The sequence below is a fragment of the Anneissia japonica genome, unplaced genomic scaffold (assembly GCF_011630105.1).
Source record: "Anneissia japonica isolate Jap-2015-1 unplaced genomic scaffold, ASM1163010v1 scaffold401_len1656234_cov178, whole genome shotgun sequence".
NCBI classification, from domain to species: domain Eukaryota; kingdom Metazoa; phylum Echinodermata; class Crinoidea; order Comatulida; family Comatulidae; genus Anneissia; species Anneissia japonica.
Genome location: NW_022745982.1, coordinates 1,501,077 through 1,520,402, shown reverse-complemented (window position 1 = coordinate 1,520,402; position 19,326 = coordinate 1,501,077). Strand labels below are relative to the sequence as shown.

General features: G+C 34.5%; 1 protein-coding gene across 1 annotated transcript in view; it reads left to right on the top strand.

Moving 5' to 3' along the window:
* The window catches only part of LOC117120108 (neurogenic locus notch homolog protein 1-like), a 25,637-nt gene extending 6,457 nt beyond the window's left edge, over nt 1–19,180 (top strand). Inside the window, exons 8-31 of the mRNA XM_033265119.1 lie at nt 229–304; nt 1,244–1,284; nt 1,769–1,894; nt 2,126–2,260; nt 3,053–3,160; nt 3,702–3,806; nt 4,577–4,678; nt 5,083–5,253; nt 5,554–5,658; nt 6,569–6,703; nt 6,813–7,013; nt 7,796–7,906; nt 8,661–8,780; nt 9,261–9,371; nt 9,645–9,962; nt 10,417–10,492; nt 11,390–11,439; nt 11,947–11,962; nt 12,772–12,846; nt 13,286–13,349; nt 13,779–13,868; nt 13,989–14,189; nt 15,145–15,201; nt 19,045–19,180. Coding sequence (XP_033121010.1) covers nt 229–304; nt 1,244–1,284; nt 1,769–1,894; nt 2,126–2,260; nt 3,053–3,160; nt 3,702–3,806; nt 4,577–4,678; nt 5,083–5,253; nt 5,554–5,658; nt 6,569–6,703; nt 6,813–7,013; nt 7,796–7,906; nt 8,661–8,780; nt 9,261–9,371; nt 9,645–9,962; nt 10,417–10,492; nt 11,390–11,439; nt 11,947–11,962; nt 12,772–12,846; nt 13,286–13,349; nt 13,779–13,868; nt 13,989–14,189; nt 15,145–15,201; nt 19,045–19,137 — 2,687 coding nt within the window. The 3' untranslated portion in view covers nt 19,138–19,180. The remainder of the gene's footprint in view (nt 1–228; nt 305–1,243; nt 1,285–1,768; nt 1,895–2,125; nt 2,261–3,052; nt 3,161–3,701; nt 3,807–4,576; nt 4,679–5,082; nt 5,254–5,553; nt 5,659–6,568; nt 6,704–6,812; nt 7,014–7,795; nt 7,907–8,660; nt 8,781–9,260; nt 9,372–9,644; nt 9,963–10,416; nt 10,493–11,389; nt 11,440–11,946; nt 11,963–12,771; nt 12,847–13,285; nt 13,350–13,778; nt 13,869–13,988; nt 14,190–15,144; nt 15,202–19,044) is intronic.
* Nucleotides 19,181–19,326: the final 146 nt, after the last annotated feature.

Sequence of the window (19,326 nt, the reverse complement as noted above, 5' to 3'; positions counted from 1 at the left end):
CGGGACATCCCCCCCCCCCCCCCCGTCGGGCAAATCCTGGCGCCACCACTATTTTCCACATGCATAATAAAATCCTTGATTATTTTTTCACTTACCATTCGGTTCCACTTCTAAAAATCTTACAATACCACACAAATCATGAAGAGATAGGGAAAAGTGTTAGTGTCCGCTTTTGGCTTGGAGTCATTAGTTTGGTTTTATAGAAATCCATATTTTTTTCTGTGGCAGATGGAAAGCCTTGTTACTATGGTGACAGATGGTACAGAGATGGAGAGTCTGAACGATTCCAACACTGTTTTGATTGGTATGTCAACCATCAATCAATTTTACAGAAATTTCGCAATCTACATACAGTAATACCAATATTATAATAAGTAGCAATAAGCCAAATTGAAATGATAATAATAATAATACACACACACACACACATTAGGTATACGTACAGATATAAATAAATACGAGTATAAATTAATATAATGCGGAAGTAAGATGAGTGACTATAGAAACATATGATCGTAATAAAACACGATTGGGTAGCGTGGATATGAATGCTTAATCAATAATTCAAGGGCGTAGTTGATAATAATAAACTAACCAATCATACAGTTGCTGGAGATATCTTACTAAGTCTATAAGAGAAAGCGATGAAAACGGACGGAACGACGGAGTAAGTGTGTTTACTATTAAAAATAATATAAAAAAACGGTCTCCGAGATAACAAGTGCATACATAAAAGCATATTATCCTTAAAACATGAACTCTAAGAGAAAACCAAAACCAGATGTACATCATCAAAACTATAATTTAAATTATTTGAAAAACACATATATGATAATTATAATGATGATGATGATGGCGATGGTGGCGGTGATGATGACGATGATGATGATGATGTTGATGATGATGATGATGATGATGATGATGATGATGATGATGATGATGATGATAATGATAATGATGATAATGATGATGATAATGATAATGATGATGATGATAATGATGAGAATGTTAAATGATAATGATAATGATAAAGATAAACCGATGATGATGATGTTTAGGATAATAATAATGAAAACGATAATAATAATGATAAATTTATTGATAAATATGCCGTAGTTTAATTAAATTATATGATAATAATCATTTATTGATAGGCCCTATTATAATTATTATAGTATTATTTATCATACTACGCACTGTCATTCATTTCTATCATACCATATCTATTTTTGTTGAATTATAGTGTCTGCAATGATGGCTTCTTTAAATGCTACGATATATGTGGTAAGTGATTCTCATATAATATAGGCCTATCATCATTATTTACTTGATTTTTTAAACCTACCATATGGCAAGACAAATTGCTATTCAATCGCAAACTAATAGAGCTATCTTAGTTAAATATTAAGATATCTTTACTTGAGTTAAAATGATAATTCGGCTCGCCATAGCATCACCTTGATGTTATTACGGTTAGTGTTAAGGCCTTTTTACACCATGACGATAACGATCAACGACACAAAGCTAAAACTCATTTTGTCCATATAGAAAATAAAAGAAATAGGCCTAAGAAAAGTTTGTTACACTAGCACGATTCGAAAACAATTTATGGTGTATACGATACAAAAATAATTTCACAAATCAAATCAAATGATGTCAGAGCCTAATCATGGGACAACGATAAAATCATTTTTACTAATACGATTCGTTATCGTCATCGTGTAATCAGGTCTTTAAGTTAAAAAATACTTATGATTGCAATTTACAGCGGAAAAGCCAGGCGAATGTCCGGAAGGTCATGACCTCAATATCGACATCTATGAGTGCGACGTAGATGCAGATTGCCATGGTGACGAGAAATGCTGCACGGGTGCATGTTCACAGCCACAGCAAAGTTAGTAATTAAAATTATTTTTTTAAATACCGTTTAAAATCTAAATTTATACTTTGTTTGATTTTATGACATCCGAATGTACAAAATTGGCCAAGATTCATGCTATTTATATATTTTTAAATATTTGTTACATTATATTTATTAATGTAAATAAATATTTATATTATTATTTAAATTATATTTAAATATTTATTATATTATATTATTCCCTATCTATTACTTTTTTTTCAGGATTCATAAGTTGTGAAGATGAACCTTGTAAGAACGGTGGGACCTGTGAAGGTTCATATACGCTGAGGCCGTTGCTGTACACATGTCATTGTGCAGACGGCTATACAGGAAACAATTGTAACGAGACAGTGATTGGTGAGATGCAATTTTTGTCATCATTTTACAATTTTCTCAAAATTGAGAGATTTGAATGTCATTGATGGAACTTTCAAGAGTGTTGTCCCACAAACACGTTTACATTTGGGAGCTTCCGATTTGTGCGACGACGCGACGGTAGAACGGAATCACTCATGCGTGACCGTTCTACCTGGCGTCCTACGTTCTCTGCAGACGTAGATTTGGCCAAATTGCGTTCCAGAATCTGCTCGACGAGGTGACCTTAACGTTCTCGCATGCGCAGATGACTCTTAGTGACGTCACTACGTTCTACGTCCTACCGTCTTCGTGCAATCGAAAGCTCCTTACTGTACTATCTTTTCGTGGGACCTTAGCAACAATATCCAAGGGGCGGGGTTTAGCAGAAATGTCCATTTGCTCTGATTTAAGGGACTTAAAGGAGGAGAACAGTACTAACATGTTCCTGGCTTAAATAATAAGTAAGCAGATAAAGAAACAGCCAAGTCTGCAGCTTGACACATGATTTATTTTAATTATATTTATATAACTTTATAATAATATTTAATACTACTTACTATATTTAATACTACTTACAATATCAGAGGCAGATCCAGTAGGAACCCCCCCCCCCCCCCCACGTTTTGCCACTAAATTTTAAAATTTCGAGGCATATATTGAAATTGGCACTCTCACTTATCTATTCTGGATATGTTGAGCACCCAGCCCCCACCCCACCCATTTGAAAAATTCTGGATCTGCCCCTGTACAATATATCAGTCTATGATTTGAAATGTATGTTTATTGTCAAAGATCTTTGCCACGTGAAACCAAATCCATGCTCGAATGGAGGCAATTGCACAGGTAACGTGGGATATCCATGTGTGTGTGTACCGGGATTCCACGGCAAGTTTTGTGAAGGTAAATACCGGTTTTCTATTAATTGAGAAACTTCTATTACCTCTGCCAAGGAGCTATGTATTCACCTTACTGGTCTGTCTGTCTGTCTGCCTGTTAGGTTTGGTGGAATGGTACTAAGAGAATAAATTTTGGGAAGAAAAATTCAATGGATAAGGTCAAAGTCACGAAAATTAGATTTTTTTTGCCCTCGAGAATAAAAAAAAATAATAAAATCGCTCATACACGGTCTGCGTACTTTTCGTTATTTTCAGGGTGGAAGTATGTACTCTATATTGTGACTGCTCTAGTTGTAAAATTATTATTATAAATGATATTACAAAGTGAGATTTTTAGGGAAGTGGGCCTAAAATAATGACCGTTTTAACTGAAGACCAGGATAATAAAATTTATATTATCAAAGAAATAAAAAAAATTAAAAAATGGCTATTAAAATAAAAAATGCGTTCTGTGTACTACCGGTCCCACCGAGTACACACCCTCATTTAATACAATAAGCACCTCCCCACTTTTATAATTTTATGAAAATATCTGTCTCTTTTAGATATGTGTGACCCGACTACCTGTCAGAATGGAGGAACTTGCACTGGTAGAAATATTTACCCCTGTATTTGCGATTACAGATATGGTGGTGACTTTTGTGAACAAGGTAAATTTTTCAATCAGGGGTATGTCTATTAGAAATGTACACAAATTTTTGGCTTTTTGTTTACTTCAGGGGTTTTATTTAAGAATGTATTTATTTTCAAATTAATTTAGGAGTACAGATGGTTGGTTGCTGCATTTAATTGACAATGTTTTATACATTGTGTTTATATAGTTAACATATTTTAATCTTTGTTCACTTTAAAGTTGGAGATATGTTCCCTGGTCAATGCCATAGCCAGGATTTTCAAACAATGCGGTGGACCCACTTTATGCATAAATTAACATATTATGGACCCATTTTCTTAAAAGTTGACACATTTTACTCAAAAATATGAAAAAACCTTGTTCGAAGCAAAAAATCAAGTTGTCTTTACGCAGTACCATTCCTTTATTTTTTTCGGCAGGAAATTTTCCTTATAAACCAAAAATTACATTAATAATGTATTATCTATGTATAATCATTATTAATTACTAGCAAAAGTGAGGTTTCGCAATCTTACGAAATGGAACTATACCAAACACAGTTACATCATAAATTTCTGAATTTCTTAGTCGATCTCCATTCATACATTTTACAGCATACAGTATTTGTTGAACAGTGCGATCACAATTGTAAGGGAAAAACGGAAATCGTTTTAATTAAACATATAGTCAACAACAAACAATTCGGACCGAATAATAATTTAGATTCAGGAGCTGAATCCAGAAGTACCAATGAAATTCCTTACTTTCATTTAATTTATATGGTGTGTTCTATACTTTACATCACAGATTTGTGTGACCCGAATCCATGTCAAAACGGCGGCACTTGTACAAGAAGCGATATGACGTGTATCTGTCCAGAAGGCTTCAGTGGAGATCTTTGTGATGAAGGTACAGTAGTAACAATGGACCTTTCTGGGGTGTCAATCAAACTTAACAACTGACCATTTAGAACAGCATCAGATCCCAGGGGTGGGGCTTAGCAGGAAGTTCCTACATGTATAGTTGTTCATTCTATAACCCAAAAACGGAACGCTTAAATCTATTAGTACATTTCTATTAATCTCTTTTTATCACATGGATCACTATAATACACTTAGATTTTACCTTATTCTTAAACAGAAAAACATTTTTTATCTACAAAAACTGAACTTTTTTTTATAAAATTGCTTAACACAATTCAGAGTTAAATTTTAGGGTTTTGCTGTATTTTTGCTTAAAACAGACTTTTCCAAAGTTAGCTATAGCAAATTACTTTGACATTGACATATGTTTTTGTTGATTATGTTTTGCAGACGACATCTGTATTGTGGAACCATGTACGAATGGTGGACACTGTATAGCAAATGTTGATTACAGTGATGACGCTAGTCCAAGTTATCACTTAAGTTCGAGCTCTGCTTCTAGTGGTGCTGATTCGCACTGCCAATGTCGTCTGGGTTATAAAGGCAGAGTTTGTGAAATTGGTAAGTCCACTGTGTTTATGTATATGAGTTTATGTATGTGTATATATGTATATATTATGTGTATATATATGTATCTACTTAACTTTGCAGTTAAACCTCTCATAAGCGACCACCCTCATCATTATCATCACCATTCAGACAAGGTTTCCTAGACATACCAGACTATTTAATACTTCCAGTGGTGGTGGCAACAGGGAGTGGGGCATATACGTCGGACCTCCTCTGTCAGGTAAATTTCTGTATATTTTAATATTTAAACTAATAGAATTTTTTTTATTTTTTTTTTATTTTTTTTTTTAGATTTGTGTTCACCAAATCTATGTCAAAATGGAGGCATATGCACAGGTTTCGAATGGGAGCCATGTTACTGTTTACAGGGCTTTACCGGAGACTACTGCGAAGAAGGTAGTGACTAAATCACCTTTATAGTCAGTGGCATTACAAAAAACCCAGGATCTCTGATTTTAGCCAATGGGATTCAGGCCCATAGCCGGGGGAGGGGGTGTTATGGTTTGGGCAAACCCCTTTTTCTAGCAAACCCTCATCCCCATCCTTGAATTCCTGAACGGGTCTTCCAACCCAACTAATGCACTGTAGACCCACTCAGACTCAGACAGAACATTTTGCTGTATACCTTTTTCAAACATATCTGCTTTTATAGTATTATGTAGACAGATAAAACACAAAAATCCTCTGGCTTATTGGGTTTGGCTGAACCCACCAAGTCTTCGACCCTGGATCCCATGCCATGCCCAGAGAACCCACCTCCCCTGGGAAGAACCTGGCTATGGGCCTGGGATCCCATAGCAGTTACACCATTGCTAATAGTCCGAATGTCATGTCGAATAATATCAAGGCATACAGTATAAACAAAAATCATGGCTTATGCGTCTTCTGTATTTTATAAAGCATTATCGGTACCCAATAACACTCCACCAAATTTGGTTTTTTAACCTCCCAAAAGGGGGGGCCGGGGCCGGGCCGGCCCCCCCCCCAATAAATCCGCTCCTGAAATGCTAGTCACCGGGTTGCCGTTGTTCAAAGCGGTTTGTTTACGACTTACCATCATATATTGCTCAATTAACACAAAGATGAAATTAAAAACAAATAAAAACAAAGGATAAACGGCTGATGAACTTGCAGAAAATCGAGTCAGCTCATATTACACTACGATGATGGATTAACATCGTGAATTGGATATCACAATGGTCATATTTCTCCATAAAAACACAAAAAGAAAACACTGAGAATTTCAATATAGGCCAGAGGTAACAAGTTTAATACTCTAATACAAATTGTTTGTGTTGTTTTTCAGAGGAAATATGTAATTCGCAGCCATGTATGAACGGCGGAATTTGTTTAGGGAATTTCAATTACACCAATGTTGTTGGAATTGATTCTTACTGCCTCTGTCTTCCTGGATTTATAGGTGACTACTGTCAGATAGAAGGTATGTCCGTTATTTAGCAGGCATAAGGTGGCTTAATACTTACAGATAATTAAATGATAATTAATTGTAATAACTAATTATTTAAATTGATTGGTATTTTCATCTCCAGTCGGTCAGAATATGAATACAACCGCTACGTATCCAGCACCTTTAATGACTGATGAAGACGGAGAGTCTGTAACCTTTGATCCTACCCCATGTGAACCGAGCCCATGTTTAAACGGTGGAACATGTGAGCACATTGACTATCCGTATCTAGCGTATCATTGTGAATGCCCGTCAGGATTTGGTGGGGAAACATGCGAAGAAGGTAAGAATTCTATAAATCTCAAAATCTATTCTTCTAAACTTGCCAGAGTTCTTGATGATTTGTCCAACATGCATGGATTAATACGGGCCTAAAACAAATTAGCCTATTCAATCACCCCTAGTCTGCAACTGAACCGATGTCATGCCGATTTCGTTTCCATTTGCAAAATATATTTCAAACCTAATTTATTTGATAGTGACAATTATTTTTATTTTCTCTACTTGAAAAAATGAACTATGGGTCTACATCCGGTAAGTGGAGGCAGTTTGGGGCAGTGAAAATGGTTTGGTTTTTTCCTACCTTGAGGTCGGTGTTTCATTCCTTCACTGTGCATTTTGCTTGTTTCCTTAAGAAGGCACTTTATCTATACATCAGTCTACCCAGCTGTAGCAATTGGTACCAGCAAATTTCTCGGAGTAACTTGGGCGGATAAGCTCCAGCCCCAATCAGCCCTGTGGTTCGACAAGGATTTACTTTTTACATCCGACAAACAAACTCATACTTTTCCTGAAATATTGTAATACCTATTATATTTCGCACATAATCGGTATCTAATCTGGCAAACTAATTGTTGTTAACATGAACCCTTCAAGAAACATGCAATGTGATTCTGTCTGATCGAAGCTACACAGTGAAAAATATGTTAACCCTTTGATGTCCTGGAATCATATCCTCTAGTACTGACATTTGTCTAAAAGCTACACTGTGCAAGCCCAACTTTATCAGTGTCATGTTTATGGATCTTCATAAACAATAATGTTATGCTTTGTCTTCCATAACAGACATCACATGTATTTATAACTACTGTCAGAACGGCGGAACATGCGAGATGCACAAAGGCCAAGTTTACTGTTATTGTACCGAAGACGTTACTGGGCAATTTTGCGAATACAGTAAGTTTCAATGTATTGGCACATGAAGGAGCATAAATTAAAACTAAACGACATAATAATGTGCAATTAGAATACAGATCTCCCTCAAATTAAAGACCATTTTTGGACCAGGGGTTCCATGGTCTTCAGCAGATTTAGTCTCTAATTAGAATAATAATTTAGATAAAGACTTTATCAGCCACTCACCCCAATACACCCGCTAGCTACATCACTGGCTACGTAAAAAAAGAATAGGTATACTCACCAGGGAATGAAAGATGGTGCACTTTGCACGATTGATTCCAATGTAGGGCTATCCAGTGACATGACTTGGTCAGGGCACTTTACAACCTGAAAAGAGAAGGGCGCTATGAAAAGCCATGCTTTCCCTAAAACCGATACATTCTTGGAACAGTGCTTTCACTGCAGTCATCGATGCAATCAAGCAGGTTCTTCTAATCGAACGACTAATCAGCATCTTTATAAAAACCAGGCTTAAATTGCAAAAATTTTATAATATTAAAAAGTGTTTTAAATAATTATTAAAAAGTTTTTTTAATAAATATGAAATAAAAGCAAGATTTTGTTGTATTTTCTTCCTGCTAATTTCATTTTGCCTGATGAGGGCGCCATGCGCTACAGACATTAAGCTGGCTGAAATGATTATATATTTTTTTTAACTCCTAAAAAAACATACTTGTGATAGGAACTAAATAAATGAGGCTATTTTATATTTAATGATTATTTTTCTGCTAATTTCATTGTCTGATGATAGCGCCATGTAGCGGTAGACCTTGTCTGAATGGTGGAACTTGTCACCCCTTTTATGGTGATGCCTACACCTGTCTTTGCCCTCCAGGTACATCTGGGGATAACTGTCAAATTATCGATCCAGGTTTGTAATCATTATTTAGTAACGAATTATATTTACCTAATAAAATGTCAAAGTAAAACTTTTTGTATTATTTAAAACTGAAAGGTCGCATAAAATGTATATATCATCACATCATTGTACTATTAATATGAAAATTATATGATCAGGTGATGACATCATCAGACGTTCGAGCAATGATGCTATCAGCCGAACATCGTTTGTAAAATAGAAGTTTCGTAAATGGGAAGTTCGTAAATGACAATGTAGACTGTACAATATGCAGAATATCAGAATGTTATTGCTTTAAATTTATATGAAAACATTTACATCTACTCGCAAAAAATAGTAAGAATGATTACATGTTAGTTTGCCAAGTCTATCATTTTCCTGAACGCACCCCAAAATATTTATTACTGATCCAGTAAACCGACATTTTCCTTTTCTTTCTCTCTTTTTTTTTTTTTATTTTTATTAGTCACTGACACTTGAGTTTTTTTGTAGATGTTTGTGCAAATTCACCTTGTAAGAATTTTGGAAGCTGCAGTGAATTTGGAAATGCTGCCGATTGTTCGTGCGTTCCTGGTTTTACTGGACGGTTCTGTGAGATTGTCAGTACGTATTTATTTTCCTTTCATCGCCCTATTATTCTTTGTTGTTGGTGAGGTCGCCGATGATGATGACAAGGACAATGATGGATGAGGATGATGATGATGATAATGATTGTGGTAATGATGACGATGATATGCTGTTGGTGGCGGAGAAGCAATGATCATGATCACAACAACAACGATGATGGTTGTGGTGATGATGTTATGATGATATTGAGATATTAATGTATATGATGATAGGTGTTGGTAACTTTAAAATATTCTACTCCTTTTTTAGTCGAGGAATACAATTGTCCAAATGGAACAAGTCCAGATACCTGCTTATTTGACCCTTGTCACGTTGCTAGTTGTCCCACAAACCCGGATGCTCGCTGTGAGTCTAACTACTGCGGGTGTATTGCGGAATTCTACGATGCAGACGGCAATATGGTCAACTGTCATAATTGTGAAGATGGAGACGTAGTAACGTGCGTGATAGACCCTTGCACCGTCATGTCCTGCGACAAACATCCAACAGCCAAGTGTCAAGTGAATTACTGTGGGGAATGCAAAGCAGAATTTTACTATGATCAAGGAAATAAACTAGATTGTGAAAGTAATGAATGATCGATATCCTTTTTTAAACTGCAAAATTATTTATATTTTTATAAACTTTAAAAGATAAGAGGATAAATAGTTGGCTTCAAATGAAAAATCCATTTCTAATGGGTTTTTTTTTTTCAAATGAATGGTTAAAACATATAATAAATATTTGTTAATGAAATATAATTTATTCTGTAAATTCTATTAGAAAGGAAATACAGGTCTCACTCCAATTAAACACCACTTTTAAGACCGGGGTAAAAGACACTTGTTATTGGACCATGATGTCTAATTGGAGGAGCCTATAATCAGAGGGAGACCTGTAATTATATTTCTTTGCAGAAGTTATAGAATAAATACACAATGAAGAAGTACTTGCTGATAATTTACAAATTAAGCTTACTAGACATTGTTTTAATTTTATATAATCCTCATGTCCGAATTTGTTATTATTGCACATAATTTAGTTGTCCCTTGCCAATATGAAGGAAGGAATTATGACGAACACGATCAACGAGATCATGAAGATGCATGCAACATTTGGTAAGTATATCCGACGACATCATAAATTTGGAACCCGCATTAATCCTTTTATGACTAAATTTACGACTTTACGCACTTGGTGGTCATGCTAATATTACAGTGCAAAGTACGATGTAAAAACTATGTTTTACTATCATATATTACTTGACAAAAAAAAAATAGGGTCATACAACACATGTTGGGACACTGTGATGTGTAACAATTATGTTGTGATTTCAAAACCTCCTTGAAAAGGTTTATCATTTTGTATTACAATACATATGGAATCAATTGATGCTGAAACCTGCAGTGTGACATTTAAGTCTCTGCCATGTCCCTGTCATGAATTCCTGTTTGAAGTATTTCCAAGCAGTATAGAAATGACTAGGAATCCCTCTTTGACATATGAAATATACACACAGTTCACAATGTTGTAACACAACTCTCAAATAAAATTTTATTCTGTATAAACTCCAACAAGAATCCGGTATCAAAATAACACAACAACATTCACATAAACATGTGTTTCAAAAAGAGCTTTTCGAAAGACCAAGCTCTCACCTTATATACATTAGCCCTAGAACTCCAGAGCATTCAAGAGTATTCTATATTGCCTAAGTTCCTTATTGGTCACATTACATCATAATTAACCAATAGGCAAATTGCTTCTAGTACTTCAACATCTAGAACCTTCCACATGGTCCCTTATGTTCCTGTAATTACCAATGTGGAATTACACTGTTTGTTTGGTCAAATAAATACAATTCTAGAATGTTCTACGTAATAAATATGTTACAGTAAGGAAAGGAATGGAAATTTATTACAGTCCCTTAAATTTCCAATTTCTTCATGACAATTTTAAAATCATAATTGAAAAAGCATTTAATTACAAAAAATATTTTTAATTTCAAACTTTAGTACCTGTTTGGAGAACGGAACATGGCATTGTACAGACAATACATGTTCAGGTAAGAAACGTCCATGTTTGAAATTCATGCATATTCAAAAATTAAGCAAATGCATATTCATAACTTCTCATTTATATGGATAAATCCATACTGTCTGTGTTAAAATCTGGCAAATCTTTTAAACATACAATTAATTCATTAATTTTTTAATTTATGTATTAATTCATTAATTTGTAAATGTATGTATATTTATATATTTCTAAGTAAAGTATAGTATCTGCTTTGTATGCAACATGTATGTTTTTTGTTTTGACTAAATTACATCAGTTTTTGAAATTGTCTTGATACTGTAGTTAAGTTATAGAAGCAAGTTTCCTTTTAATCCTGTAGAAAGAATTGTGCTAGTTCTCTTTAGTTTAATTTTTTTTTTTTTGTAACTTTTAGTTTAATTATATTTGTTCTTGTCTTTGAACGCACCATTAATAGACGAGTGCCACTGTAATGAAAGTGTATTGTTCAAATCAATTAATTAATTAAATAAATTTGTCTTTCTTCTTTTTCAACTAGGATACAATCCAGATGGGTAAGTTTTTAGCAGCTTTTTTATGTTTATCAACATACAAGTTTAACTTTTAATTCACTTTTATTTTATGCTAAAACATTATTTATAAGGAATGTCTATGCACATTGTTTTGTAACCACATAAACAGTATGAAAACAAAAAGTATAAACAGTATAGTTTCTTTTTTATAGTCTAGATACCAAAGTATAACAACTTTGTATATATGTATTTCGTTATTGAATATAGATTCAATCAATCAAAATAATAGTGGCTCGAAACCTAATTGGGATGAATAACCTCATCCTCTCCAGTTTGTTGAGACGTTAATTTGTTAAGATTATCGTGCTGCTTTTTTCATTCCTGTTGTGTACTGTCAGTATGTGTGTTTTGATGTGTGTCGAGGGAGAGGAGTTGGCTGTGTTTTACACGTAGTTATATAGTCATGATTGTTGTTTACACTTTTCAAGGTTATTTCACTGTCTGTTGCATGTATGCAGGCCTAGCGCATTCGTGTATGGCTGTGTACGTAGCCCATTTATGACCAGAGCATAGAACTGCAAGTGGTCCGACTCTCAGGGTTTCGGTGGAATGCAATTCCTAGCTCAAAAAAAGTACTACCATTATGTAGAGAACGTCCTCAAAAGAAGGTAAAGGCGTTCGTAAATGGGGCGCCCCCTATCTCGTGGTAGTACAGACTTTTATTAATGTTTCCTTGTTTGCATACAAAATCATGGCAGTCGAACCTCTTGCCAATCTATACTCTTTGGTATGACCATTAATTCAGTATGTCTCGAACTGTCATCATTAATATGAATCATTCCTACAAACAGTACAGAGATTGGAATGGGTTTCGGTTTAGATTTTGAATTCAACCGTATCGAGAACAACCTCAACAAATTTAAAAGGTAAGTGTAAAAGTTTAATTATCATGCCATAAAGACATCACCACTATTACTATTCATACATTTTATTTATTTTTTATTAATTTCTTGTGTACCCTGGGTAACTTGGTCAGTGTAAAAGTATAGTCTTCCTCCAAGGCACAGCAACACATACACAAATTATAAGCATACACAAGAACAAAGAGCAGAAGTTTAAAAACAAATTGTTTAACTGTCTAATACAACATTTCTGTAAAAATTAAAGTTGTTAAAATCCTTAAAAAAAATATTAGACATACTTGAATTATCCAATTCAAATAAAGATATGGAAAAGTGAATAAAAAATTTACAATATTCACCAACATTTGCTATATCATCTCTAGTATTATGACATGTTTTTAAAGCATAATTATTTGATCAATGAATTTAAATAAATCTATAAATCTATTTTGAATATTTACAGTGAAATCAAAAGCCAGTTGGCATCAAATTTTGAAATACCAGAAAATAACATCCAAGACATACAGGTAAGTCAAAAAACATATAAACTGGTTAGATGGAAGGTACCAATATGTAAGATAGGCCTAATAGGTCATGTATGTAATATTGGTTGGATTATGTATACAAACCAACCATTGTAGTTACCGCAAAATAGGAATGGGGTGGATTTCTTTTTAAATCCTTGGGGTGTTTTTCAAAATATTTCATTGAAGAAGTACAAAAATAGTTAAAATAGACAGACAGTGCAATAATACCATGCGCTTTATAACAAAACATTGTACCACATTATTGTCATTATCACTATCATCACAATAATTATTAATATATATTATTGTTATATAATTATCATTATCAACCATCTTTATCATTATTTATGTACAACTACAAGTTTTATTTCATAAAGCTAATGAACAATGATAAAATAAACAATAAATTATATATTTTTTATTTAACAGTTAACTGAAGGCAGTGTTATTGTCAGGTTCAAGCTTGTAGATGATGATAACATTGATGCTGAAGCTGAGGCTGATAAAATGTTTGAAGAGGTAACAACGATACAATAATGCATGCATATTTTAGGCGTATTATAGCATTCATTATTGTTGCTCCTATTCTGTTACTGATATTAGATTAGTCATTATATTAATAATTATAAATCATTTCAGCTTGACTCTGGAAATGTGAAATTCGAATTTGATGGAGAAATTATTTGTGTCATTAACGGAAGTGTTCTGCAACCAGTTAAGCCTATCCCTATACCAACCACGGAAACACATACTGGAAATGGCAACGACTTACAACTTGTTATCATTATAGCTGGCGTCAGTGCCGTGGTTGTAGTGATTTTTATTGTGGTCATATATTGTGTAAGTTATTTATTAATTATTTTAATGACATTCTTTGAATATAGTTATTGTATGCAATAAACATAAGGTCGAACATTGAACCTTGAATATGTCTCTAGAGCAGTGACGGATTGGCCTATCTTTCAATCACTCATAGACCGCTTCCTATATGAATCCATGTCCTCCCTCCCTCACTCATAAAGCTGACGTTATAAACCAGTTCTCCCTTCTGTGTACGTTGAAACTGACAACAAGATTCAGAATGCATAGACCCATTGACACTTACTGATACACTTGCCAAGCATTAAGATTCGTTCACAATGGAAGTTTTGATGCTCCCCAATTTTTAGTTTGAGACGCTTAATAATTAGAAACGTTTCAAACACAACATATACAAAAGTTATCTGACGCAGTCTGACGTACATACTGTATATGCAAGCCTCAACTTTTTCTCAAGGAAGAATGAGATAGCCATGTAAATGCATTTGAATTTTGCAAGTGTAAGTTAACTTGAGTACTACTGAACATGAGACTATCATGGTTTTGCTCTATTTTGACCCAAGCTTAAAGCTCTGTCTAGATTATCAAATTTTCTTTGACAAAAAACTGTTGTATGCCCATATATAGTCATGATGTGCCTATATATGGTCATGATGTGATGTCATCATGACCATATTTAGGCATATCACATGCTTTTGTCAAATAAAATTTGATAGTCTGGACAGGGCTTAACAAATAATACCACTGAATGAAGAGTTTAAAATGAGTTTTTTTTTGTGTGAATTTCTAATGTGAGAGACATATCAATTATGTTGTATGCGCCTATATTCATGATGTTTCTATATCACATATGACCATATTTAGGCATGTCAAATAGAATTTGGCAGTCTGAACAGGGCTTTAGAATATGGATACACACTGGTTCAGATGAATAGATAATAAATTACATAATTGAATTTATTCATGTACACTACAGGCATGTTCAAAAAGAAGAAAGAAATCAGAAGATCAAAATACCACAAACCTTGCAACAGTAAGTCATTTTAATTATTAGCTACCAATTTAAGGCTACGTTCAGACCTGAAAGATATTCCAGGGCGTACGTTAATTTGTGGCGTAACTAGCGAGATGTCCAGACTAGGCGATAAAGAATGCTAGCATAAGTATTCGCACAAAATATTCGTATTCGTAATTGTGCATTTTATTTCCTGTTTACATCTAGGCTTTATGTGATTGGTCAAATCTTGGCCAAGTTCAGAATCATTCATGCATGACTGTCATAACTCAGTTGCGTATGCTAATCTGGCGTCTGTTGCCGGATTACCGTACGCCAGTGATTGCACGATAATACTGGCATTCACTACGCCGCGCACAAGTTCACACCACTCGATTAACGTTACGCTAGCATATAGCTTTGTCTACACTATCAAATTTAATGTGACAAAAAAATGTGATGTGCCCATATATGGGTACGATGACATCATATCACATTTATCAAAATTGTATCAAAAAAAAGTTGAACGTGTTCAACTCTATGTTCCATCAAATTTTACGTGATGCTTTTTGAAGAAATTTGACAGTGTAGACAAAGCTTTAGTCACTGTGTCTGAGCATAGCCTAAGTTTTCATAGTAGCATTACTTTTTGTTATCAGAAAATTATGATGTGTCTAGAGGTGTTACCATATAGGTACTGAAAGATGAGTTTATATTTAAGAGTGCAGTAGTAGGGCAATTCCTGCAAATTAAGATGAAATTAAGGTTTTGAACGGACCCACTTTATACCATTCCAAGTTAGGGTGGTGGCAGTGACAATGATAATTATGATAATAGTAGTGGATGTTGTGGGGAAGATAATGATGAATTTAGTAGTTGTTGTGGTGAAGATTGTTAAAAAGGATGATAATGATTATAACAATAATGTTGGTGCTGGTAAAGAAGGTGATATAATACACTAAGGGTAAAGATGACAAATGATTATGATCATGATAAACCAATTCAATTCAATTCAGATGTTTACTCTGGAGACTTGTTAATTTTCTTATCATGGAGATTCTTCCAATCCCTCGTAAAAGCTGGGTATACATCTGAGCTAGATACAGCGGAAAAAGCAAGTATACATCAGGAGAGGTAAGGAGATTAGCCGATCAATATCGGCTAAGGAAGACGTTGAGAAGGCTATAAATGGTGTCTGATTGGAACTGAAAAAGCGGAGATTATAAAGAGGCTCACCAGTTGGATAAAACCAAACGGCACAAAAGTATTGTTGAAGTTAGCAGACATGTAGAGATGCGGTTGTTCAGATGAAGGAATTGCCTCATCTTATCATCCTAAATACACCCCACGGGTTGAACCCAATAGTCGAAAAGCTGCCGTCCTTTGTGATTAACAAAATGGAGGGACAAAGTAGCTAGTCACAAGAAGGAGCTGAAAACTTTCCTAAAATTTTATACATTTTCAGACTTCCTCATAGTAACATTGCCTATTAGCATAGGGATCCAGATGTGCAAAAGAAGCTGGATGAAAATAGGGGTGACAGGTCAAGGTCTTAGCATGCCACAGCGATAGTGAAGAAGACCACTGTGCAAAAAAACCAAAATTGGTCAAAGAGAAGGATGGATTGTGCCCATAGGATCCTGGTTCTCACAAACTTATCAATTGTAGGACCTTGGCATCGAAGTCGTATGCAGAAAAAAAGGTACTGCTAAAGGAAAACCGTATTTGTTTCTGCTGTTTGACATCAACTTCCCATCTAGCAAGTGATTGTAAAGCTGACATACAATGCGAAACCTGTAATAGCAAATGTCATTTAGTGTTATAACACACCTAAATAGATCCCAGTTATATGATTGAGTAAAAGTCTCATCATCGAATCTAACAATGTAGAGTAACACGTACACACAAAATTAACTTCCCAGCATATGGCAAGACCCAATAATTTTGCAAAAATGTGCAGAATTAATAGTTTGAGCTCCAATAAACCTAAGCGTGTATATAAAATAGAGAATGAAACCGATTCGGATGGTGAACTGTTTGTAGGAAGTATCAGAGGCTCTGATACTAACAAAGCACACATTGATGACAAATGGCATGCTAAAATAAAAGTCTGTAATATTGGCCTATTGAACTGTAAATTGGACACTGGACAGAAGCCAACATTTTGCAATTATTCAATGTAAAAAAGAGTAAGGCAGACAAAACAGCCAAGTCCTACAGGCACGGTACTGCATGAATTTGGAAACACTTAGAAAAAATAAACCTGAAATGTCATGTTAGATCAGTACAGCGTGATCTAATGTTCTACATTAAAGATAGAGCAGAAATGGCTATTCTTGGTCACAAGTCTGTGAGAGCCAAGATCTGGTGAAAAAAAAAACAAGGGAACTCAATTACAAAACATCACCTGATCAACGAATATGCTGATGTTTTCTAAGGATTAGGAGAATTTGAGCAAGAATATCACATACAAAAGCAGATGATGTTACGCAACAGATACAGCCAGCACGCAAAAATAAAATAAATAATAAATAAAAATAATATATTTATACTAGCACTTAAAATAGAAACAAATGTTATTACAATTTGGCCATTATCTTATCAACAAGGTAAATTAATTTCATTTAAGAAAAAGAAAGATGTAGCAGTATGAATTGTTTCTTGTAAATTATGAATGCTGCCACCAATGGTATGCAACTTTGAGATATGAATAAAACACACGAAATTGAACACGATAGAGTCTGTCACAGATACTGAGGCAGAATTGATGATCTTACTTGTCGGTGACATTCCTAAACTTCACAAGATTTGAGAAATCAGAAATGGTACAATCAACATACCATGGGGCCAGAAACTAGACTACCTCTGTTGGGTTGCGGCAGGAGAAATGTATCACGATTGGAACTCATCCTAAAGAATTTGTGAATACATATTGTGCTCAGGTTTTGGTAAATTGTAGACCATCAATGAATTTTTAACCCTGTGACAAGTAGTGACAGTTAGATCATACAATTTTAAGAAGAGTTGGGTGGCGATGTGTTTGTAAAGATGGCACAAGCAAGATGAGAAAGTTGGCATGTCCATAGAAAACAATGAATTTGTTGATCTTATGCAGCATAAGAAGGGGAAAGACAAGGGAAGGGAGGTTGGGAAGCACCATTGCCAATCCGGTTAAACAGAAGTATTTTAACCAATAATAATTGTCAAGCGAAAGATTTGAACAATGAAAGAAAAGCCTATTTTGAAGACTCACTACTTTGAATTCATGGCAAAAATCTTTCACCAAATATGCTGTTATCGATGAAGGTGTCACCAGTAAATACACCTGAATCTGTCTGAACAATTTGCCACTAGGATGCATTGTTGAGACAGAAGTGAGAGCGGATGAGTGGGTTAGAAAAGTATTGGTTGAGGCAAACCAAGGCGGTAAGAAGAGGACATTGTTACGACCCATACAGAAGCTCCTGCTATTGGTTCCATCAAACTAGAAGACTTCATTATTTGAATGAACATTATGCTTATGTATTTAGAATATTTATAAATTATGTTTCTATTTCTCTTTCGGTTTGGAGAACCATTTGACGATATTTTAGTACACTTTTGGGTATCCTGTCTTCCAGAGTATGAAACTGTTTTCAAGTGTATATAATTGAGACAAAATAAATGAAATGAAATACGTTTATGTATTTTAGAATATTTATGGCAGGAGAGTGTGCTGCCTACAGGCAATTGGCTACGAGGCCAGCAAAATATTAGTGGTGATGGTGATGATGATGATGATGATGATGATATGTTGATAACAATATGATGGAGATGATGTTTATTTCAGAAAAGAAAAATATAAACTCTTTTTAACTCATTACATAATTCATCTTGTTTCAGATTTCTGGCAATATATACGACAATGAACCTGATGCTACCATCCAAGGCTCAGATAACGCAGCTTACGTTGACATGGAATCCATGAATGTATAGGACAGAAAAATAAATTACATTTCTACACAAACAGAAAAAAAAACTTCTTGCTTCGTGATTCTTTCGCAAGCCAACATCAACTATTGATTTTGCATTCACCTCAACAAGCGTGAATTTCCTTGTCAAACATCGTTGTAGCATCAATAATATATGCTTCAATTTTTTGCATGTTCACAATCGTGGCATTGT